Genomic DNA, 26,897 nt, shown 5'->3' with positions numbered 1-26,897 from the left:
TATATATTTTTTTTACATTATCATTATACATACATATATATATATATATTTAATATAGATATAATATATATATATATATATATATATATATATATATATATAATATAAAAAAAATATATATATAATATAGATATAATATATATTATATGTTAATATATATAATATAAAACATATATATATATATATATATATATATATATTCTCACTCTTTTCGCTCACATTCGCACTCTATTTAATATCCGAATGGAATGATTTAAAATTGAGAGATTAAATATTTAATCATAAGAAATCAACTATGAATTTAAGTTTTCATTATATAGAAAAACCATTCCGTCTCTTTCTCTCTATCTTTTGTAAATTAATTGCCTTTTTGCATCAGTGGAGTATTGTGTCTACACAGTTGTTGGAAGAACTCGAATGATGAGTTGTAGATATAAGCTGCAATTCATATTGTTTCTAAATAATGAAAATTAGAGAAAGACATTAGAGAAAAACTGCGAAACTAATATAAACTCGATGAGTTTTGCAAAATAAAGTCTCTGTATCTAAAATAAAACGCTTACAGTAGTAAGTATGAATAATATGCTTACAATTTAATAATATGACGTGTGTATCAGTATTAATTATTTAGATAAGGCCACTAGTGGAAAGATGATACATATAAATATTACAATTAAACATAGATTCAAAGCAATGGTCAATGGTTACATAATATGTCCAGAAACGAACGATATTGTAAAGAAAACATGTATTAACGCAGAATCGATAATGTATAAATTTTTTGTTATTGTCATATACTTTCATTGTAAGATGACACACAATGCTTACGATGTTTACGTTGACATGATATATTAAACGCGTTACACAATTGCACGAAATCGTTCCGGAAATATCTTTCCTTCCTCTGGACACAATGTAGAATTTAGTTACCTATTGTATTGAAGTTCTAATTATATAATATATAATATAAACAGTAGAGATTTCTTCTTCTCTCTCTTAAGAATACGCGCGATTCTTCATATATATATATATATATTGAGTATAAGATTCGTCTTCTTTTAAAAAGCTATCTTTTAGCAGCTATTATATAATACAATCCACGCGAGCTGTATATAAACATAGTATTACAATTACAAAAATTACTAATGCCTCGTATTTTCTATCATCTTGAAAACATTGCCTGCGTGTAAATTCATTACACGTTTTCGAAAGGACAGGCGCAGAGAGAAGCATGCCGCTGAAATCCATGTTATTTATCTCAGCGTCTCTGTACGAAAAAAAAATTCTATATAAATTCGAGATAAAGGAACGATTTTTTGATGTCTCTTAATATATCGCCCCTCGTTCGGTAATCGAAAAATAATGAATTTATATTCTATCAGAATAGTCTTTTTTATTTTCATCTCACCCCACTTGATGTTTATTCAAACATCACGGCACACCAGGCACTGTACATTGAGCATCGCTCGAGCCAGACATTTTAGTCTGGCTTATATTGTGTGTTACAACGTGGATTCGTGTATCACGGTTGTGTTTGGATCACTGCTAGCATTTTGAATTATTGCTGATGGTATATATGGTGTCAATGTAATGGATGAAGTTTTCCGCACGGGTTTCGGGGAGGCCTGCAATCAAATATTAGTTTAGACAGTTACTTCTTTTTTCTTTCATTTTAGTATTAGGGAAAGAAAATAAAATATAATAAATGAGATAGAGACATGTACATACCCATTCTCTTCTGCAAGGAGCCTCATCATCTGAATAGTGATCTATCTGTCCAATATCAGTTTCTGTCGCCGCGTTTTTCTTCTTTGGCTGCAAAGTCGCGTAATTACCACAACCTCTAGTGAAATTAGTCATGTTTTTTTCCTCGACGATCTTCTCCTGGCATAGTATCTCTTGTGATTTACTTTGCTTATTGTTCGTTACATCACTGGTGCTCTTATTATTGAAATAAAACGGTGGCATTTTGGATACCCAATGATCTAAACCGGAGCCGGCCGAGCTCGTAGACGCCGCGGATGAATTTCCCGTGGAGTTATTGGACAAGCCTCTTCGCTGATAAAATAACATATACGCCGCGTTTGTTATCAGATTCGTGTCGTTCACCGCTTCCACCCGCGTGTCGTCGAAGCAGTACCATTGCGTGTCGTATGGATTTCGACAAAACGCCGTATAATGTCCACCCTGGAGATCTTGTCCGTGATGATTGCATATCGCATAAAGATCATATACATTCTCATCGTACTTGGGGATATTGTGTTGCCGCGGTCGTGGCTTCTTCCAAGGCGACCAGCCTAGACCACCCAAGCTGGTGACGCTGTTATGTGTCGCCTGAACGCCATTGTGGGCCAGATGCGGCGTCATATCGAAGCCGTACAAAGGAAAGTCCACCAACATAGTTAACTTGGATGTCGACCGCTGCTTAGACTGCTGACGGAATCTTTTCAAGTGTATGACTAATATATCAGGCAATGACCAAAGGCCTAGTTTTTTTACAACTTCTTGTTTCTTGTTGCAATAAGGACAATGCCACGCGTCTTCTGCGCCCAATATCTCCGCTCGCGTGTATAGATCGAAACATTCCTCCAGAGTGACTGCGCCGCCCAATTCGGAATTAGTCTTTAATTGTTTCACGCTGGCGTGCTCCTCAATCTGATCGCTGTCGTCCTGTATAATATTGCGTTTAGTAGCCTCATCCCATTCGAGGATCAGCTTTACGTGTTGCGGACCCGAGTCGTCCGCGCAAAGTGCCAACGCTTGCTCGATCTGCTCCGTGTACAACGGGTGCTCCACGCAAGGATCGATACACGGATGCTCGTCTTGAATCGGCGTCGCTGCCGGATCCGCCACGCGAATATTGAAAAGCCCCGGGTTCTGACTGGTCGTGAGAACGTCATCCGCCAGTGTACTGTGCATCTCCTTGAGTAGTAATTTCTGCAAATCCTCGTACGACGTTTCGCGCGAAACTTGCATCGTGTATGGACTGCCAAAACGATGTTTCAGATCTCCCTTTACCAGAACATTGATCCACACCAACAAGATGTACGCTTGTTCCGTAGGTTCCTTCAATTGCGGCAGCTCGATACAATAAAGCGGGTCGTTCTCCATAATCACGGATAAAGGTTGACAGTCGGAAAAGGTTCTGTTGAGAAAAACATGAGATATAGCTTTTATTTTCTTAGTTTTTTTTTTTTATCGTTATTCAAGTGTGTGAGCTAATTATGTAAATATCGTAAGGCACTGCAAAGTGTAATTGAAACAATATACATGTAAACTAATGAAATAGTTAAGAATATTTCTCGTACTCTTTCACTTTTTCATACTTTTTTATTATAATATGCAAATATAAAATTTTACTTAATTATTTTTCTGCGTATATATTTGCTTTATATCATTATTTATATTTGTAACATACATTTTAACGTGGACTATTTAATAGACACAGTTTACTAAAAACATTTTTTTTCGTGGTTGTAGGTTCATTGTCATTTACCTGTGAAATCCTTCGTCATGGATCTCGGTCAATAGCATATGATTCTCATCTACGCCGGTATCGCTAGCAAGGATCTCTCTCAGCTCTCTCACATTGGCCGCTTGGTTCACGCTCACGCCAATCTTGACTTGTCGCGGTTGCTGAGACGTGTAGAGAACGTTCACATAGAGATTCATCTGACGGTGATTCTGCGGTACTGGTACCGACACACACAGAAAAGGATCGAAGGTGTTCGATTGCCGGTGACATCTCGGACAGGTCAAACTAGACCGAAACTGTGCTTGAAACACAGCATGCACGAAGGAGTTGTTACATCGTACGTGATTGGCTAATGTCTCGGCGGCGACGATGTCATCGGGTCTACCAAATGAGTTCTGTGAATAGAAAAAGAGAGAAAGAGAGAATATTACGATAAAATTAGAATATGTTAAGAAATTAATATTCTTTGTTAAGAATTAATAAAATTATATAGTATTAGAATAATAAGTAACAATCATTCATCCTTAGCAGTGGCTGTCGTACTCTGTGTAAGGCATTCACATCTTTCAGCTTGAAAAATGATTGTTTATAAACAATATTTTTACGGACTTGAAAAATATGTAAGACACGAATGGTTGAATCAGGAATCGAACCCGAGACCTTTTATTTTCGGGACAACTGCTTTTGCCATCTGAGTTACTCTCAGACCTCTTAGTATAATAATAATAAATAGTATATTAACCCTTATTCCGTACTGATGGATCATTTTTGTCTGTGATTTTTCTAACAACGTCAATTTCTCGAAAGTAAATAATCATAAAAAAATATGTATTTAAGTAAATTATTTTTCAAATTTATTATTTTAGTCTTTATTTAGAATGTTCAAAGAAGGTATATACATTTTTTCAGATTTTTTAAAACACTTTTACATATTAATAAACTTATCGAAAATACGCTGACCCACCTGTACAGTTAGAAGGTGTCAAAAATAACAGTACAGAGTAAGGGTTAATAAGATATAATAGTATAATAATTGTGAAAGAAAATAGCCGTAGTTTTCAATTTTAAGACATACAATGAATCTTTCGCATCAACCTAACTAAATAATTTTTTTAATAACGGTTTTACAATGCGGTTTTTATGTAATCTAATTATGTAGGACAAAGCTGTCTAATACGAAGCCGTATACAGAATAGCAGATGACGATAGCGAACGAAGATATATTCGCAGACATATTATTCGTTACGTTAACGTGAAACTCGGTTATCGCTTCAAGGTGCATAACGACAATCATTTGTAAACTATTAATAGATCACAGCCGCTTGACAACTCCCTTTTCCGTATCGGTACGCTCTCTCCTCCTCCTCCTCCTCCTCCTCCTCCTCCTCCTCCTGCTCTTCTCGCTGAAGGAAAGACGCGGAACATCAGAGAAAAGTGCTGGCCGAACGCTAATGAACTCGGTGTGCCAAAATTGTCACCGATGTGTTAAAATCTATGCACTCATTAACGTCACATTTAGCGATTTAATGTCAGGAGATATGTTGCGTGATGCACGATTTACAACATCAAAGAATCTATTAACGAGAACAATTTACTACACATACATAACATTGGAAATATGACCTTTACAGAAAAAGTTTATTTCATCTGAAGTCAGTGTGTGGAGGAAGAAGTCTTGTAATCATCTATAAAATTATAATAATATATAGATAATTATTTTTTGCTATTTGTTGAAGGATGTAACTAAATGATTTAATACACCTGTATATATATATATATATATATATATATATATATATATATATATATATATATATATATACGTATGTGTGTATAATCAAAGCTTACGCGATGCTATCTTATAATATTTTATTATCATTCGTTAAATTTATTTGTAAATATTTCAAGAATATTATCACACAAATCTAGAGCAATTCGCATAAATACTTATCTCAAATAATCAAGAATTTAACTTTATCAAATAAAATTTAATCAATAAAATCTTATTCGAATTAAACATGAAAAGTATCATAGAAGAAATAATTTACAAATAATTAAATATTTTAAGATTAATTTACTAATTCTATAAAATATCTACTAGTCTAGTTTCAATGTAATACAACGTAAGATACGACGATAGATACCGCGCAAAAGTTGCTCTTAATAAGATAATAAATATAAACTTGCGTTTGTTACAGCCATTTGGCTAGCTTATGTTGATATAAACGCGATTTCATGAAGAATTATAAAAATTTAATCTCACGAAGTAGCCGTATATCGTGTGTTCAACGCAGGTGGTAGAGAACTTCATGCCAACAGCTATTTAAACTTACTAAAGATACATAGTAAATTTATATAGGAAAGTTAAAGTTATATCAACTACTTATTCGCACATGTTATACGCATTGTATAGATTTCGTTAATATAAATGAAAGAAATATGCATGCATGCATGCATGCATACATACATACATACACACACATACACACACACACACACACACACGCACGCACGCACGCACGCACGCACGCACGCACGCACGCACGCACGCACGCACGCACGCACGCACGCACGCACGCACGCACGCACGCACGCACGCACGCACGCACGCACGCACGCACGCACGCACGCACGCACGCACGCACGCACGCACGCACGCACGCACGCACGCACGCACGCACGCACGCACGCACGCACGCACGCACGCACGCACGCACGCACGCACGCACGCACGCACGCACGCACGCACGCACGCACGCACGCACGCACGCACGCACACACACACACACGCACACACACACACACACACACATACATACATACATATGTATATATAAATGGGTTTCCATAAAGTCTCGCCCCACCCCTATATTTCGGAGACGACTCAAAATTTTGAGAGGGATCAATCGGTGTAAAGAAAACACAGTTGTCCTAAAGAAAAAAATATGTAGTTGCTCGTTGCAAATTTATATTTTTTTTTCTTTAGGACAACTGTATGTTTTCTTTACACCAATTGACTCGTCTCATTATTCTGTGCATAAGAGTATTAAGATAAGATTACCGAAAATTGAATGTTTTACAAGATATTTTGTATTTTATGTCAAAATATTGTAATTTTTGAGCCTGATAACTCGAAAAGTACTTAATAAAAAAATTCTTTATTATAGTGTTTTTAAAAGCTCTCGAAGTAAGCTACAAGAATGTGCAATAAAAAATGGGGGGTTCCATATTTAAAATTTTAAAGTTGGGGCCCCCGTTGTATCCCTTTAAGGGGACGACTCTCCCGACCCTCTTAAAAGAGAAACCCCTCGAAATGTTTGAACACGTGTTTTGCGATTTTTCAAAATTTTGAGCCGTTTCCGAAATATAGGGGTGAGGCGAGACTTTATGGAAACCCTGTATATATATTTGTGTGTGTATATTTATATAAAATTCTATATAATTAAGTAATTAAATATTAAAAAGTGGAATAATAATATTACGCAAAAATATGGATAACTAAAATAAAACATTATGTCTGAGCATTTTTTAAAGATATAGAAAAATATTTAATGTAGAATAAAATTAAAAAATTATTATTATTTTGTGCCAAATTCATAATAAAATCATTGTACAAAGTTATGTATAACATGTTAATATAAAAAGTGTCTTGATACAATGTGATGTCGATATAAAATTATGTTAAGATGTTTAACACTCTCTCTCTCTCTCTCTCTCTCTCTCTCTCTCTCTCTCTCTCTCTCTCTCTCTCTCTCTCTCTCTCTCTCTCTCTTATGTAATATCTTAAAGATATATTTCAATAATAAAGGATACCGGTGACGAAAGTCGTTAACGCAAAATACCGCAACTGACAGCACTCTATACAGCGTCATGCAATATCGCGTTCGAAGTCGTATAATTTATAACACGCGATGAAAAACCACAAAATAGAATAATTATCTGACTTGTCACACAGGATGTATCAACGATCTGGTTGCCGGAAGTAATTTTCGATGCGTACGACTGAAACGACTTGCGTGGAGCTTACAATTGGTCAATGTCAGATCAGTGCACGTGCACTTGAGACTCGTATGTAACATATATTTTGTTATTATGTAAATGTTATACATATATTTTGAATTGATAATGGATCTATATGTGCATCGGTAATTTATTCTATATACGAATTTCTGCCATTGATCTTCATTTACCTCTCCTTCGTCATTGTCAATTGATCAGTTAGAAAAAAAACTTTAATTTATTTAATATCATATTCTCAAAAAAGAAATTTTTTACAAATAACGAGCAGTATTCAGATAATAATTATAATATTAGTTATTAAATATTAAATGACCGCATAAAAGATGCCAATTTTATATCAATGATCAATTTACCATGACATGATTTTTTTCATAAAAATATGTTCTACATAATATTCGCAAATTATATATATATATATATATCAACTTACAATAAATGTCTATATTTTTATATATATTTAATTTATAATCTTTAACATATAATCCTTGATTATTAGACATAAAAAATTTTTACTTCATAAAACCGTTAACTTTCGTGTGTGTGTGTAAAAGATCGATATGTCGCCAATGTTTCTCGCGATTTATATCTGCAGTAATTTTAGTCTTCGAATGCGTGCATTGTGTGTGCATACGCAATTATCGATGTATAAAATTCGAAATGTGCGCAGAATCAGCATAATATGTTATCACCATCGCGTGTACGAAGGATGATGGGCGTGACGTTTTTTTCCCCTGTATCCAAGCTACTCTTGTACGTGAGCTATAAATAATGTTATGTAAATATTTTGCTAACAATTACGTTGACTCTTTTCCTCTCTCTTTTTACTAGAAGATCAGTTACATTCATGCTATCGGTTAGATTAATTATATTCGTCATTTCTTTTCAAATAAAAATATTTAGGTTTGTTTCAGCTATATTTGTATCAAAGTTACGTATGTTAATAGAGTTGCGAACAATTCATCATGACTTTTTGCTACCTGTGATTCACAATTAAAATGAATTTGATTAAAATTAAATATAATAATTAAAATTAGTGCATTATATTGCAAACAAGAGATCAAGCTACTTTTTCTGCTAATAGGAAAATTTGAATATATTGAGTATTATGTTATTATATATAAATTAGGAGAGTCAATATTAATATTTTTTTTTGATAATTATTTTTTATTCATAAAAAAGTTAATATTAAAATATTGACAATATTATTTTTATTTAATAGAATAATATTATGAGAATATATATATATATGTATAAATATATTAAAAATTTAATAAATTTATATATAGATATTTTTTTAGATCTATATGATTTATAAATTATATATATATTTATGAATTTATAATATTGAGCATTATGAATAATGTGTATGTTTCTGATAACAATTCATGCTTCTACATTAGATTAATTATGGAATAAAAATTATAAAAATATAGATAAATTTTTGTAATTTATATTTTATAATTAATCTAATAAAGAAGCATGAATTGTTATCAAAAACATACACATTATTCATAACAATAAAAATTGATAAATTAAAAGAAAATCGTACGACAGACTTAATATCATCAGTTATTATTTATTATTATTATTTATTATAATTTCGCATAATTACCAAATTTATTAATTGTAATATATATATTATATATATATATATATATATATATATATATATATATATATATATATATATATATATATATATATATACAGGGTGGTCTATTTTAACCCAGCCAAATATTTTGAAAACTGAGATCGGTAGAGAAAAATGTTTCAGACAAAAGTTGTATGATTTTAAGGGATACATAAGAAGATGATAATGATACGACCTTGGATAGTCTTTTGAAGATGACATGAAGGTCACCTTTAAAAGACCCATATTGTAACTTTCGAGCCTTATAACTCGAAAAGTACTTAATGAAAAAATACTTTATTGTATAGTGTTTTGGAAAGCTCTTGACGTAAGCTACAAGAATATACAATGAAAAATAGGAGCTCCTATTTAAGAAATTGAAGGTGACTTTCATGTCATCTTCGAAAGACTAGCCATTCATATTATTGCCACCTTCTTATGTCCCTCTTAAAACCATACAGTTTTTGTTTGAAACATTTTTCTCTATTGATCTCAGTTTTCAAAATATTCGGTGGGATTGATTAAAATGGGCCACCCTGTGTGTGTGTGTGTGTGTGTGTGTGTGTGTGTGTGTGTGTGTGTGTGTGTGTGTGTGTGTGTGTGTGTGTGTGTGTGTGTGTGTGTGTATATGCATTTGCAAACATATGCGTGTATTTCGAATATAGAATTATATTTATTAGGACTGACAGAGCCAAAAGTTGGTCAATTGTAAAATGTGAAATGCACATCGTAGCGCGAGTATGTTGGTGGCGGACAGTTAAAGTCACATACATGTATATACGTTGTAATTCGCAAAAAGCACACGGTAATGCAAACTGATAACTGGATCTCCGTGGCCCCATTCAAGGCCGGTCCTCGTTACGGTACTGGCTCCTGTTTCTTCGTGCTCGACTTTATGGAGACGTTCGCGCGCGCGATGCGACGTTTCGCGCGAATGTATGTCGCGGTATGCGTATACGTGGTTTCTCAAGAAGTATTCTCGAGAAAAATGTGTGCGAGATGTACTCTTTTCACTCGAAACCAAACTCGAGAAGATAAAAAAAATTTGTGCTTCGTTGATGGTCCGCGTATCTCTCTTATGCTTCGCGGACAACAGCGGGATAAAAATAATTAAGTATTCAGTTTAATTAATATATTAGTCTATTAACTTATTATCTCTATAATGTTCTTAACAGTGAATGTATGTAGATGCATCAAGTAGCGTGTTTAATCTAATTTTTACAAATTATATAAAATAAATTTATAATTTATTTTATATATATTTTAATTTATTATTATTTTATAAGACGAGAGAGCAATAAATGTGAAAAATATAATCATATTATTTCCAAAAACATATCATTTTCTAAAAAATAAAAATATAGCATTATGAGTGTATAAATATAATTTGACTCGTTTTCTTGTTTATTATAATTATATTACTTCAAGTTTATTTATAAATTAAAATGTTCTGTACGAGAAATTTCAATAAATCAGCATTTGTTAATTTCTAATTTTTATCTTTCATAATATCGACATTTTTGTCATTTTTTTAACTTCATATATTCAAAATGATACATCAACAATTAATGTATATTATATATTTAATTTAAAAATATTTACAAACGATTACAGCAAATTATACAAGAATTTGCCTGTTTGCACGTATTTTGGTTTAAAATACGAAAATTTATGTTGCTAACTGGAGATAAAACTATCTTTTTCGTGATTTAAAAAATATCATCTCTAATGAGATGTCACACTTTATTGATACTCGAATCGAATTATCGAACTCTTCAGTAGAAGAAAAACAATCTTTTATCTTTCTGGCTCAGCAAACGATTTATAAACGTATCCGAGAACCGAATGATAAGATAACAGTGGAAGATGAATAATCGCAGAAACATGAAGACATCAGGATGTAACAAACGCATTTGTTTGCGCATAATTTACAGAGTATCTAAATTATTTCTATGTCCCCTCTCTAGTGGATAAAAAAAATATTTTGATCAGATTATTACAATATTTCTATTTTCTTTTTATTTATATTATTATGCTAAGTAATTATTTCATTTAAACTGGAAGAAATCATCCATGTTTTTAATGATAACGATTGATAATTGTGACATTTAAACAATTTCATGACACGTATTATTGAAATAATAATAAATAATTGATAAGCGTGCACGTTTAATCTAAATGATTTCATAACAGGTTTTAAATAAGCAATTTATCAACATTATAAATTTTATGGGAATTCTAATAATTCAATATATTTAAGTATATAAATAAATGTATTACATTTACTACTGTGTCACAATTATCTGACAGACTCTAGTAATTACTTAAGGAAAAAACACCAGAGGCTATTCTTTTCATTGTCACGTAATATTTTTTTGACTGAACATTATCTCTTTCCCATTTGTCATTCTGATATTTTACTCTCACACAGTCAACTTCTTAGAATTTCGAGGTTAAAAAATGTAATGTGTATTTTCGAACGTGAAACAAATTTGGGTTAAGGTCTCGACGTGCTGGTCGTTTTAACTTACTTGATTCGCGAAGTGAATAAATAAAAGAGTGATAAATAAAAATTGAAGCCAAGTCTATCGGTTACGATTAACCTGTTTTGTTTATAATCAAACTATATTTATATGAGCAGAGATGTGGATATTTTATTTGAATAATAAATAAAAAAAGAGACATTTTATAATTTATTCAGGACAAATGCATTTGCATTTCAATAACAATTTATTCAAATATTTAAATAATTTTTTAAATAATCCGAAAAATATTTTCGTTATCTCAATTATTTATACAAATTATTTATATAAATATTGATATAACTAAAATCTTGTTTATCGTATACGCACATATTGATTAAAAGAATTTTAATTTCAGAATTTATATTAAAAAACTGAAATAAATAAATAGACAAATTTGAAAGAAAAATTCAATCATATATAAATGGTTGCTTACACAGTTAATGAAAATTCGAATAGTATTTATTGTATTAATTATTATCGTAACAAATAATTGTAATAACAAATAATTCAAATAAGATAGAATTTTAATCAAACAATAGAGTAAATAAAAATTTATTCGACTAATGTATGTGAATTTCTGCTTTTGAGAACATATTAATATTTCAAAAACAATCAACTTTTTATTTCTCAATAATCAAAAAATATCAACTGTTTTTCTCTTCCTTTTATCTTCTTTCTTTCAATCTTTTATTCTATTTCTCTGTTCTAATAATGAGAAAATGTAAAGGAAAAAATGCACGATATAGTAAAAATTTAAACGTATACTTTTCTCAGAAGGACACGCACTAAGACAAATATCACAAAAGGCGGTCACCGGTTGCCGATATATATAATTGAGAAAAGATTTAAATAAGCGACTTTTTAAATAAATAAATAAATAAATAAAAAAAAAAAGAAAAAAACGGTGTACAATCTGTCTTTAGTACTATCTTTTATTATCGCGTTTCCGAATTTTCTCCGAGACACATATGTTTAGAGTTTAAGATTAAAGCGCCATGGTTATTCTCGGCTCGTCCATTCTTGGCGAATGATTCGAGACGAGTCCGAAAACAGAGGCCGCCTCGTGTGTTCATGCACGCGAGAGATATATTGTCAATGTAAGGTATATGTATATAGTGTAGCATCGCGTCTATGCATGATATCTGTTCCGTATGTACACACGAATGGAAGGTGGGGGGAGGCGAGAGGGGGGGGGGGGAGAGAGAGAGAGAGAGAGAGAGAGAACTTTCGTCGAGCGTTTCTCATATCGCTGGCCACGACGAGTTAAAAAGAAAGTTTCTTTTGTCGTGACGAGCAGCGTCGACGATTAAATTACCACCGAGGAATGCAGTTAATTTTAAACGGCTACCACGTGTTCGTTTTAATTATATCCGTTCTGCTTCAGTTTTTACGAATTTTACTGTTGAGATACCGTTATTTTAGATATTATACTAGAAAGTGTCGTTGTGTGTTTTTCTTTCCTCTTTTCTCGACGATATTGGGTTAATAACATTAATGTTAAATATAATGAGTGGCCCGAGTGAAACTCTAATATTATGTAGGAGCTCGGTCTTTTTACTTTTTCAAAAGGCATCTACAGTATATGGCTTCAATTTATATTTCTGGATGAACAACAAATATTTTCGAAATAAAATTCAAACAGTTTTAATTATATTCCGAATTAATTATATTTTTAATTATATTGTAATTTTCTTAATCGTCAAATAATAATATCGTATTTTTTGAAGAAATAAAACCTACATTTCTCTTTCAAATGGTCATTTGAACTAATACTTGATATTTCCGTCATAGAAACACATCATGGCACAGTTTTTATTCGAGGTCAAGACACGTCGAGACGTGTCATATTTATTTGAATAACCACGTGTGATACATCATTTTCGTTTTCACGCACGACCTTATGCTTCGATATTACTAAAAATATGCTCGACCACACGACTAGCAATGTCTAAAAATAAAAGAGAGCAATACTCCTGCGTGAAAAATTTGACGTGCGGACAACTCGAAAGATTTAAATAAAAAAATGATATTGCAAAATGAAAATTGAATTACGGGATTTAGTCCTCGCGAAAACTATTCTATTTTCGCTAAAATTAAAAATAAAATGTTATTAAAAATGAAAAAAAAAAAAAATTAGCTGATATCTGATGAGGAAGCCCATTTTATGATAGTCCTCCAATTTTTATATAAATGATTTCCAATCAATCTAATCGATAGATTTTTGTACAATTATATAGTTTGACATATCGTTTAGACATTTCTAGAAAAAAAAAAGTTATTTAAAAAACTTTGAGGGTTTACTTTACATTCAAACAGATTTAAATTTTGAAAAATTCTTTTCGTAATAAGTCTACAGATCAAACTACAGATTTTTGTTTACACATTTACAAACATCTTGAATTTTGATTTGCACATTTGCAGAAAAAGTTACTTAAACTCAAAAATTCAGGCGGTATATAAATATACAAATATATCGATTTATTAAGTTGATTGAAAATTATTTTTGTAAGAATGAGGATGGTTTACGTAAAATTGGCCTTCCCAAAAATTTTTTTAACAACTTCTTTTCTAGAAACGTGTAAACGAAAATTTAAACTGTATGAATTGTACAAACAAAAATTTTCTAATTAGATTTGATTGGAAATAATTTTGATAAAAATTGGGTCTATCGTGAAGTAGGTGTTCCAAAATTTTTTTTGAATAACTTTTTTACTAAAGATGTACAAACAAAAATAAAAAAAGTGCATTTCTGTGTAAACGATGTGTAATCGAATCATGTATACTTCTAAATCAAATTTTTTCTAATATTGGAGGGTTAAGTTAACGTGCGTTAAAACTCGATAAAATTCGCAAAACGCGCGTTTACGTGAGTTACGCGCGCTTACCTTTATAATCTTGTATTTTTTCTTAGTCGCTTGATTGAGATCCTCGTGTACTTTGTCGAGAAGCCACAAAAGGAATTCCTGGGCGTCGTGTTGTAGATTACCGCGGTATTGACTGCCGTACTTGTCGACGACGCTTTTGAAGGCGGTGCTCATTTCCGGATCGTACTGACAGCTCCAAATGGCCTTGAGCAGGAGTGCGAGCTGCTCGGTAATCTCGCCCCTAGTGCCATACTTCTTCGAGTTGAGCTTGTTGCGGCGTGACAGATCGATCTTGTACTGATCGAGGACAAAGTACTCGGCGAGGATGTCCGTGTGCGAGAGGCACTGCAGCACCGCGTTCATGAAGCACGTGTTGCCGTGATTACGTAGGCCGATGACGCCCGGCACTCGATCGGGCGGTATGTGCGCCGGCCGCGGCGGCGGCGGCACCCTAATGTCACCCGCGCTCGACCCGAGGTCGTCGCCGCGTTGATGATGGATCGACGCGGCCGCGGCCGCGGCGGCGGCAGCAGCGGCGGCCTTGTGACCCTGAACGCCCACGTTCGACATGTGACGCACCATCTTGTTGATAAACTTCCTCCAGGAGGGTCGGCGAAATACCTTCTTGCCGTACGGGGCTTGTCGCTCCTGGCAATCTTGGACAATCTGCTGATTATTACCACCGCCATGCAATCTACCGGTCGCGGGATTCTGTCGTTGCTGCTGTTGCTGGATAATGGTTTCCGTCGTATGTCGCGCCTGGTTCCTGGCGTTCTCCTTGGCGCTCGGTGTACCGTTGTTACCACATTCCTTCGAGTCGCAGTGAGCCTGCTGCTGTTTCGGACGTCGACGCGACATCCTGTTGCTGGCACTTTGAAACGGGTTTCTCGGCAGTGTAAAGGTGCGCTTGAGCCGCGTGGCGCCGCGTGGCTCCGTACGTTTAACCTCTTCCTCCACGCCCAGCTCACCCTCGGACACCGATTTCATCACCGACGTCGTTGTGCCGCGTGCCGTTCCCACGGCGACGTTCATCGCCAGCCGCCACGACTGGCTGACTGGCTGGCTGGCTGGTTGGCTGGCTGGCTGGCTGGCTGGTTAGCTGGCTGGCTGGCTGGTTGGCTGGCTGACTGACTTGGTTGGTTAATTACAGCTGGCTAGCTGGCTAGCTGACTGCCTGGGTTCGGCTGGATCGCGCGAGATCGCTCGGCGTGTTTCGTAGAAAACGGCTTGCGCTCGCCGACGCTCACATCACATTCCGGTGGTCGTTATTTATTATCTCGACCGCGACGATGACGACGCGACCGCTGTCTCGCGCGATCACTACCACGTTGCTGATCGAGACAACACCACCAACGCTGCACGTATATCGCGCCACGCGCCTACGCGGACCCGCAACCCAACGCGCTCATATACGCGCAACACCTCGTACGGAAACTGCACCACGGCGGCCATTTGCCGCGTATCACACGAGAGCCAAGAGCCGAGAGCCAAGAGCCAAGAGCCGAGAGCCGAGAGCCGAGAGCCGAAAACCGAGAGCACGAGACAGGATTTCGCGCACACACCATAGGCATAGGGCATAGACGGCGCGCGAACCGAGAAGCGCTTTCGTTCTTTCGTATCGCGTCGGGCGTCGGTCGTGCTGTCACTTTTGCAAGATTGTCTAGTTCCTACACTATAGTCCCGCCATCTGCATTGATTTTAGAATCCGAAATCGAGAGAGAAGCCTGAGAGACATCACGGCCCGATTTTACGTAATCCCTGAAAGCGATATGCCCTCTGTGGACATAAAAACGTGGACATTGAACTACATAGCCAAAGTCTACGAATGTTCTCAATGGATAACGCATAATGTCCACAGTTTTGGTTGCGATCCGTGCTATGTCCGCCAAATTTATTAACACATTTTGATTATTCCCTTTCCCCTAAAAATAATTTGTTATTTCTCCACACTGGCAATAATTTACTTTTAATATCAAATAACCAAGTAAATATTATCAATATTCTAATTTTGCCAATAATATCTTGATTTTTTGTAATTCTTTTTCTTTTATTAAACGCTATTTTTACATTCTACATTTTACAAATTAAAACTTATTTTATATAAAAAAGAAATTTTCTTTCAACAATTTAATAATTTAAGAGTATTATATTGTTCTACAAATACAATAATAAACTTTTAGATATCGATAGATTCAATTAAATGAAATAAAGATCAGATATATATATATATATATATATATATATATATATATATATATATATATATATATTTTTGTTGCAAGAGACTCTTATATAATATATGAATACATAATTACAATATAATTTTATTTTATTTAATTACTTATTTTTGTAATTCTATCCATCAGTTGACTCATTTAATTCATCTATTTGTCGCTTTCAATTTACAATTTTAATAGCAGAACGTTTGATATATTAATTTCGGGAAATGAAACTTTATTAATTACTGTTAATTAATGCCGATTATGCAATTGACATACTCATACGCGATTAATAATATGTGTCTTTTAATATCCTCGAAAGTTCAATTTTTATTAATAAAATATTTTACATAAATATCGGCAACGTACTTCACGAGCAGTAATGTATTTTAAAATGCTCGAAAATTCGCTTCTGAATGAATAGGAAAACATATTTCGCAAAGAAGGTATCGTTCTTCCCGCGGATTTTAGCGATACCTTCTTTGCGAATCATGTTTTCTTAATCATTCAGAAGCGAATTTTCGAGCGTTTTAAAATACATTACTGTTCGTGAAGTATGTTGCCGATATTTATGTAAAATATTATATTAATAAAAATTGTACTTTCGAGGATATTAGAAGACACATATTATTAATCGCGTACGAGTATGTCAATTGCATAATCGGCATTAATTAACAGTAATTATTAAAGTTTCTTTTCCCGAAATTAGTGTATGAAACATATTCCGTTGTTAAAATTGTAACAAACCAAATAGATGAATTAAACGTGTTAAACTAATAAATAGAATTACAGTAATTAAATAAAATAAAATTATATTAAATTATTAATATGTATATATATATATATATATATATATATATATATATATATATATATCATATATATAGTTATATAAGAGTCTTTTGCAACAATAATCTCGGGTAATTAATTTTGATAAGTAATATTTCTTTTCTTTTCAAATCACAATTAGTTGTTACAGAAACTGTCTCGCATCAACTTTTTTATTAATAATACAAGAAATTATAAGATTAAATATTATAAAATAAATTGCTTGTTTCTAAAAAAGAAAGAGAGAGAGAGAGAGAGAGAGAGAGAGAAAGAATATAATTCATCATTGTGTTTTCTCAATTTCTAATGTTATATTTATATATAACAATTATGTGTTAATGTGAAATATATGGGAAACATATCTCTACATTTGTTTAAATATGAAACATATAATCCAACATATTATATCATCTCTCACATTTTAATCATAAGAATCTTAATACATTAAAATTATTTTTAAACTAATAAAATGCAAAGTGAAAGTTTGATTAAAATGATACACGTCATAATTCAAATAATTTTTATTGTATCGCAAAAGTTACGATAACTTTAAAATTATGTTTTCAATAAGACGTATAACTGATCGTGGACAGCATTACCGATCTTTATACATATTGTTTTATTAATAAAAGTCAGAAAGACGAACTTTCGAGAATGTTAGATGACACATATTACTAATCGCGCACAAGTATGCCAACTGCATAATTGGCGTTAATTAGCAGCAATTAAAGTTTTCCCTTTTCCCGAAATTAGTATATTAAACGGATTCTGTTGTTAAAATTATAATAAACCAAAAAGGAGAATTAAACGTGTCAAACTGTTGAATAAAATTATAATAATTAAATAAAATAAAATTAAATTAAATTATATAAATAACATGTATTTATATATATTCTAATATAAATATATATAAAATGTAACTTTTCAATCATTCAATAAAATAATTTAATTTTGTGCTTATATATACATTACTCCACTATATGTATATACTAAAGTAAAAAAGGCTACGCGCTATTAATAATATGTAATAAAACATACTAATATAAATCCATATTGTTTCATATTTTGAGTAATAATAACTCAGAAGCAAATTTTCGAGCGAATTTTAAGATACATTACTGCTCGTGAAGTACATTGCCGATATCTATGTAAAATATTTTATTAATAAAAATTGAACTTTCGAGGATATTAGAAGACACATATTATTAATCGCGTACAAGTATGTCAATTGCATAATCGACATTAATTAATAAAATTTTTTTGCCGAAATTAATGTCAAACATATTCTGTTGTTAAAATAAATTAAATAGATGTATTAAACGTGTTAAACTGATGAATAATATTATAATGATTAAATAAAATAAAATTATTATGTATTTATATATATAAAGTTACTATAGAAGAATATAATATGTTGGATTATATGTTTCATATTTAAACAAATGTAGAGATATATTTCTTATATACATATTTAGCATTAACAATTATATATATAACATTAAAAATTGACAAAACACAACGATGAATTATATTCTCTCTTAATCTCCCTCTCTCTCTCTCTCTCTCTTTCTTTTTTCAAAAACAAGCAATTTATTTTATGATATTTAATTTTATAAATACTTGTATTATTAATAAAAAAGTTGATGTGAGACGCTTTTTGTAACAACTAATCGTGATTCGAAAAGAATAGGAAAATTACTTATCAAAATTAATTACCCAATATCATTGTTGCAAGAGACTCTTATATAATATATGAATATATAATTATAATATAATTTTATTTTATTTAATTATTGTAATTTTATTCATCAGTTGACTCATTTAATTCATCTATTTGTCGCTTTCAATTTACAATTTTAATAGCAGGACGTTTGATATATTAATTTCGGGAAATAAAACTTTATTAATTACTGTTAATTAACGCCGATTATGCAATTGACATACTCATACGCGATTAATAATATGTGTCTTTTAATATCCTCGAAAGTTCAATTTTTATTAATAAAATATTTTACATAAATATCGGCAACGTACTTCACAAGCAGTAATGTATTTTAAAATGCTCGAAAATTCGCTTCTGAATGAATAGGAAAACATATTTCGCAAAGAAGGTATCGTTCTTCCCGCGGATTTTAGCGATACCTTCTTTGCGAATTATGTTTTCTTAATCATTCAGAAGCGAATTTTCGAGCGTTTTAAGATACATTATTGCTCGTGAAATACATTGCCGATATTTATGTAAAATATTTTATTAATAAAAATTCATATTTTAATCGAATAAATTAAATAATATAAGCTATAATAAAAACAGGCACATCTAATAAAAAACTTTTTTATAATAAACAAATATTAAAATATTAATAAATTGTATTTAATACATTAATTTTTAATGATAGAATATCTGTTCTTTTCTCTCTTTCTTTTTCTTTTTCTGATAGAAAAAAAACAAACATACATAATATATATAAATGAATAATTAAATAGTTACGATGAAAGAGAGAACATTTATTTAATATAATATGACAAATTTCTATAATTACAGAGAGTTATACATATTTAGTAAATGTAATAAGTACAAGCAGTAAATTTGTGCATATTTTTTATTATTAATTTATATTTAATTATTATACGTCTATAAATATATGTGTGTATCTATAATATAAATTTCTATCGCTTTTACAAATATATGTTCACACACACACACACACACACACACACACACACACACACACACACACACACACACACACACACACACACACACACACACACACACACACACACACACACACACACACACACACACACACACACACACACACACACACACACACACACACACACACACACACACACACACACACACACACACACACACACACACACACACACACACACACACACACACACACACGCACATCATTAATATAATTTTTTACGAATATAATAAATAAATCGTGCAATTATAATAGTCATACAGTAAGTCATAAGATTGCTTCCATTGAAGTATTTTACAAATTTTGTAATCGCGTTTCATGTATTTTAAATATATCGCATTAAATCGAATAATAATATTATTTTAGTTAAGGAATTTTATATGTATTTTAGAATCATTTGATTGTACATATTTCAACGCGTTAAATTATATCACGTAGTATAGTGCGTATTTGTTATTGTCTGGCGCAAAGAGAAAGAGAGAGAGAGAATAAGCATACTCGACCTTGTCTTTGACGTCACGCATTCCATAGTAAGAGAGGGGAGCCCGGCGCGTACGGCGTACGTGACTAGTGACAGCCATGAGTCATTCATTCTTACTCCGGCGGGCGTAGTGTGCGCACGTGTTTTTATTTCGATGTCGGCGCCGGCGCCGGCACGTGCGCCTCGCGTTCGGTCACCTCGAGTTCGAGCGCGCTGTACACGTTTCTCGCGACGATAATATACGTAATAATATTACGATAAATCTTAACGTGTTAAAATACGTCTAAAATGACTCCGAAATAAAATAATAACATTCAACCTTGGTGACATATAGCGCGCTATTGTTTTTGACATTCGTCTCGGTTCTCGGCTCTCGGCTCTCGGTTCTCGGCTTCATCGCGATCGCGGTCGTGTTTTCGTTCATATTTCCTGATTTTGATCACGAAATTATGTTGTCGGGGATCGTATTTGATGCCGACTAACTGGGATTCTCTCAGCGTTGCTTTCCAGTGAAAAATGATTGATTGAGGAAGATGTTGCCAAATGGATGTCGATTATCGGCGTTTAATTTGCATTTTTTCAATCGTCATTTCTTACCGGGCAACAACGTTTACACACCTCAGTATCGCGGTTGAGGCGAATGCCGGCCGCGTAGAACGTATGTTCAGTCTAGAGAGATACATGAATGCGGTTAATATCGAGCTTATAATCGCTTTATATTTAACGCTCGATAATCGGTTGTTGAGAGCACGGTCTGTGCTTCGGCAACGGGTTTCGGTCCTAGTCGATTAGAGGTCGGTCGATTGTTGGAATAAATCGTTGATGGGCCCTTTTTCTTGTACCGGCAATACGACGTATCGCATTGAGAACGTCGACTGGAGGATTTAGGTCATGATTTACGCTCAGTAAAGAAGTCCGATCCAGTTGATAAATGTTCAGATTGTTGAACATTCATGAAATGGGTGTTCCTCTTGATCCGTCTACCAGCCCTATGACGTATCATGTGGACTGTCTGTATGATAGACACATATGCTCATCCGAAATCGTGCCTAATGAGTTTGAGTCGGTCTGAGATGCGGAACTGCACGAACGAGAATCGAGCGTACCCCATTCGCGATCGATTCCCTCGATCTTCCGTCCTCTTCCGATTCGGACTTAAACTCTTGCTCGGAGTTTGATCGCGCCCGACTTGTCGACTTCAAATATGATTCTCGTGCGTGATGAAATGAGATTTTCGATCGTTTCGAAATTCGGGAGTGCCGTCAAAGTATCGCGCGTAAAAGTGCGGAAGTGTCGTCCAAACTATCGCGCGTTTTTACTTTCGTACGGTTTAAAATATTGCGCGATTTTATTTTTGTGCCGTTTCAGCAAATTAAAAAAAGTATATCGCGCGTATAAAACAATAGTTCCTGACGTCCCTTACAACCTGAGAGGAGGAGGAGGCCTAGGAGAAGCATCCTGCATCGGCGGAGCAACGCCAGGGTAAATATAATTTGTATATTATTATTTGTAGATTAATTATTATAAATCCTTTATATGAATTAATTCGATTCATTTATTTGAATGATTTAATGAAGAGAAACTCAGAGATAAAGATTTTTACATAAATCTTATAAAGTTTTTATTTAAAAAAAAATTTTTTTTTAATTTACAAAATTGTTCCATATTTATATATATCTGTTTATTATTGTACGCATCGAATATAAATTTATTACATATAATAATAAATTCTTTAATATTAATTATTTAAAATCGCTGCTATAATTTGGACTTTATATTTGTATGTTACAGATAACATATAGCTTCAATATCGACAACTCCGCTGTTGCGCATCAGTGTCGGTGAGTGACAAAAAGCTTTTATTATATTTTAAAGCAACGGATTTGTGTAGAGATTTGTAGATGTAGATTAATAGACTTGTAGATAAAGATGTAGATTGTAGATAAATTCGTTGCTTTAACCCTCGGACGGCGGAATGCATGCATGCCGTGCTCTGGGTCAATTTTAAATTATAAAAAAATTTCTTTTGTACGTATTCCAAAAGAAAATTTTATATTACATTTTTCATTTACTTTTTTTTTAACTTTTTGTTAAAATAGGTATATCATTTGTATATTAAAATTGAAAGAAAAAGAAAAATATTTAAAAAAATAAAAATATATGATTTATTCCAGTTTTATGCAAGACATACATGAAATATTTATTTTAATTATATATATTAGATTTTTATAAAACAATTTTAAAGATACAAATGTTTAATAACCCGGCGACAGAGGGATTGATATGCATGCTAATATATTTTACATACACCGAAAAAATTATATTCTCAGCTTAAGAATATTTCATTTAACTTTATAATATATTTCTTTAAAATAAACATTAAGAAGATCTTCTTACAATTAGTTTAAGAGAGAAATCTTCTAAAGAGTACTTTCAGATATTCTTAGCAAGTAAGAATATACTTATATACTGAATAGAATATTTTCTTATCATTATATTATTTAATATTTGAGATTATGAATCCCAATAACAAAAAAAAGCAATTTTACAAATGGACATTTGCTATTTATTAAAATTTTGACAAGTTATATATACATAATATATTAGTATATACAATAGTTTTAATTTCATTATAAATTAGGTGTTTTAAAATATATCACGGTAAAAAATTATTCTTATTTATTAAGAATATCTATTAAGAAGGCTTATAAAGTCTACATTTTGAGTACAATTTTTTTGGTATATACATGATTATGTTTGTTATATATCTTTTGCAATTTTCGACGACTAATTATACGCATTTACAAAACGATTGTATTATAATATCATACGATTCTAAATGAATATAAGTCGTCTTATTTGCCGGTGATAATTATTACCGACAGTAGAAGAAGTTGTTTTTCTTCCTCAATTCTTGGTTCGTAGAAATCGAGTCAGAATGAATAGCCAGGAGCAACAAAAGGTAGGTCCAACTGGCTGGAAAAATGGTAATACGTGATTAAAATGGTAAACTGGCGAAAAGGCGTAAAAACTATATATGATCGTGATTTCCTAAATTTTATTGCAAATTTCCAATTAGGATCCCTAAATCGCTTTATCACGTATTTTTGCTAGTGTAACCAGCAAGTAGAGTGAGATCTACTTGGTCTGCTATGGCTATTAGGATATTGGAAAAGAAAATAAAATTTAATAAAATTAAATCTAAAGCTATAAAATTAAAGCTCTAAAATTAAATTTAAATTTAAGGGAAAAAATATAAAAATAATGTAATATTTTTTCAGAGAAATAAAAAAAAATCATTAAATATAAATTATATATAAATCATAAAATATAATATATAAAAAAAGAAAAAGAAAACAATTATATAAAAGATTATTGGATAAAAATTAAATTTATATTTATAATAAAATTTAATTTAATTATATACACATTATATATTTATTAAGATTGTATAAGATATTATTGTATAAAATTACGTTTGCATTATATTTCTGTATATCTATTGTAAAAAAATTCAATTGTAAATTACACAAAATTGAAAGACCATGTACAATAACACAAAATTTCATTAAAATTCCAGATTTTCTTAATTGAGAAAGACGTAATCGAAATTTATTAATAATTTTTTTGGTCGTGATAGACTATCAGCTACATTTGATCTAAAAACTTCTAATAAATTTTATATCATACTTTGTAATATATATTTATAACATAATTAATTCTATGTGTAACACACATATAATACATATTTATATAATACATATTTGTGTATATAAATGTATTACAAAATATAAGGTTTCTCCTCAGAAAATGCACTTTGAGAAACATAAGGGTTTTTAGTGGGTATACCACTTTTTATAGACGGGGAGTCTCACACTCCCTCGCTAGACCGATCGACGAGGAGTGCGTAATGCATTTTCCCCTTAAAAAAAAACCAAACTGGAATAAAATATAAATAATAATCTAATAATAATTTAATAATAATCTGAGAACTTAAAGAAAAATGTGTTGAATATGAAGAAAATTATCTACATTAATAAAATCTTTTTCTTTATGATTTTTTCTGCTGTGAAAAATTAACTTCGCGATGAGAATTGTCCTCTCTGTGATAAATTTGGTTTTCCCTTTCTCTGACTTATTTTTTTTTTTAAGATATATCTTTGTCTTTGTGTTATTTAAGCTTAAGTATCATTCATGATACTGACCGTTTAAAAACGTTATTACATCATTACATTCACAATTTTTTTCGATCGCTTCTTTTCATAAAACTATTATGACGCTAAGTATCTAATATCTACTTTTATAAAAATGTATAAATGGATCATTCGACTTAAGGTTTTTGACACTGATGAGAGTCCAAACAAAGACAACGTTTGTTATTTGCTCTTTTTAAAAATTTTTCTAAAATCTTATGTCTCCTACTACTTTTATATAATAATTAAAGATCTCGCAATTATAATAAAAGTCTTCAACTACATAAAAGAACTACATAAAAGGTCTATGCATTTTTGAGAATGTAGCTGAATGAATAAAATATTCGTATAATTTATAAATAATTCGTGCAATTTTCTTCAATCAATTGTCAAACAGCCAGTAATACAGTCATCAATCTTCTATTATCTCTGAGCCCACTTGACAGTCATGAAATTTACCTAAGATTAATGATCTTAAATAATATCTTATCGATGCTAAGAAAAAGTTGCCCGTATAATTATAGCTTCAGGCTTCTTTCTGTTCTAATATTGCTATACGATTTCGTCATGGAGAAAGGAAAGACAATAGGAGCACAGAGTGTAAAGAACGCAAATAATTCAAATTTTTTTAAATAAAAGAACGCATTTATGTGAATGTTTCGGTCCATCTTCAACAACTCAACGTAAGAATATATAACACATTAAAACACTTAAAAGTACGCAGACACACAAAATGTAATAAGTTTCTTACCAAACATACAAAATACTGTACAAAAATACACTTTCCGATATAACGCCGGGACAAAATTACTGTACGATTATTATCTGATCAGCTTTTTCCAAAAGTTATTAACATAAATCGCATATTAGTAAACGCAAATAAATGCATTTACAGTGCAAATAAGGTATCGTTCTTCCCATGGATTTTAACGATACCTTCTTTGCGAAATATGTTTTTCTAATCATTCAGGAGCGAATTTTCGAGCATTTTAAGATACATTACTGCTTGTGAAGTACGTTGCCAATATTTATGTAAAATATTTTATTAATAAAAATTGAACTTTCGAGGATATTTGAAGACACGTATTACTAATCGCGCACGAGTATGTCAATTGCATAATCGGCATTAATTAACAGTAATTAATAAAGCTTCATTTCCCGAAATTAATATATCAAACGTCCTGCTATTACAATTGTAAATTGAAAGCAACAAATAGATGAATTAAACGAGTCAACAGATGTATAAAATTACAGTAATTAAATAAAATAAAATTATATTATAATTATGTATTCATATATTATATAAGAGTTTCTTGCAACAATGATATTGGGTAATTAATTTTGATAAGTAATTTTCCTTTTCTTTTCGAATCACGATTAGTTGTTACAGAAAGCGTCTCGCATCAACTTTTTTATTAATAATACAAGTATTTATAAAATTAAATATCATAAAATAAATTGTTTGTTTTTGAAAAAAGAAAGAAAGAGAGAGAGAGAGAGAGAGAGAGAGAGAGAGAGAGAGAGAGAGAGAGAGAGAGAGAGAGAGAGAATATAATTTATGGTTGTGTTTTCTCAATTTCTAATGTATATATATATATATATATATATATATATATATAATTGTTAATGCTAAATATAATGCTTGATCCTCCGTTACGGTCACACGTGTAATATCAGTGCGATACAAAGAACTAAAAATCGGACATGTATTCAGTGAATCTATTTCCCTATAAGCATTTTTATCTAATTTAATTTTATTTCTATTTTTATTATTATTCTTTAATTTACTTTTTATATATACGAACTAGTCAACAAAATATCAATTTGTCGTCAGGTATTTATTTAATTTAATTTATTATATTAGAATCAATTTTCCTTCACCTCTAAACTGCATGCCTCGCGGCCTGGAAACCTTCGAGAAATGCTTGACGGAAAAAATGGGAGC

The 26,897-nt window shown here is 31.8% G+C and overlaps 1 protein-coding gene across 2 annotated transcripts; it reads right to left on the bottom strand.

Moving 5' to 3' along the window:
- Positions 1 to 205: 205 nt before the first annotated feature.
- LOC140663559 (ubiquitin carboxyl-terminal hydrolase 31) lies at positions 206 to 16,138 on the bottom strand. Of its 2 annotated transcripts, XR_012046288.1 has the most exons (5): positions 14,536 to 16,138; positions 3,497 to 3,870; positions 1,729 to 3,145; positions 1,409 to 1,625; positions 206 to 1,267 (listed from the first exon to the last, which is right to left on the bottom strand). XR_012046288.1 is itself a non-coding variant. In XM_072887802.1 (4 exons), exons 1-4 carry the CDS (start codon positions 15,544 to 15,546, stop codon positions 1,503 to 1,505), a joined length of 2,925 nt encoding a protein of 974 aa, XP_072743903.1. In that variant the 5' UTR covers positions 15,547 to 16,138; the 3' UTR covers positions 206 to 1,502. The 2 variants fall into 2 exon arrangements, 1 of the variants encoding a protein (XP_072743903.1); XM_072887802.1 differs by having other exon boundaries at positions 206 to 1,625.
- Positions 16,139 to 26,897: the final 10,759 nt, after the last annotated feature.

The sequence above is a fragment of the Anoplolepis gracilipes genome, chromosome 1 (genome assembly GCF_047496725.1).
Source record: "Anoplolepis gracilipes chromosome 1, ASM4749672v1, whole genome shotgun sequence".
Classification (NCBI taxonomy): Eukaryota; Metazoa; Arthropoda; class Insecta; order Hymenoptera; family Formicidae; genus Anoplolepis; species Anoplolepis gracilipes.
Note: the sequence above shows the minus strand (reverse complement) of the source record. Positions and strands in the feature narration are given on the sequence as shown.

What these genes read in the sequence shown, in the direction of transcription:
- LOC140663559 (XM_072887802.1), bottom strand. Translation starts at nt 15,546, where the DNA reads ATGAACGTCGCCGTGGGAACGGCACGCGGCACAACGACGTCGGTGATG. An exon ending in AAAAATACAAGATTATAAAG is followed by an intron (nt 3,871 to 14,535) that starts GTAAGCGCGCGT and finishes TTCTATTCACAG; the next exon opens with AACTCATTTGGTAGACCCGA. An exon ending in CTCCTTGCAGAAGAGAATGG is followed by an intron (nt 1,626 to 1,728) that starts GTATGTACATGT and finishes ATTTGATTGCAG; the next exon opens with GCCTCCCCGAAACCCGTGCG.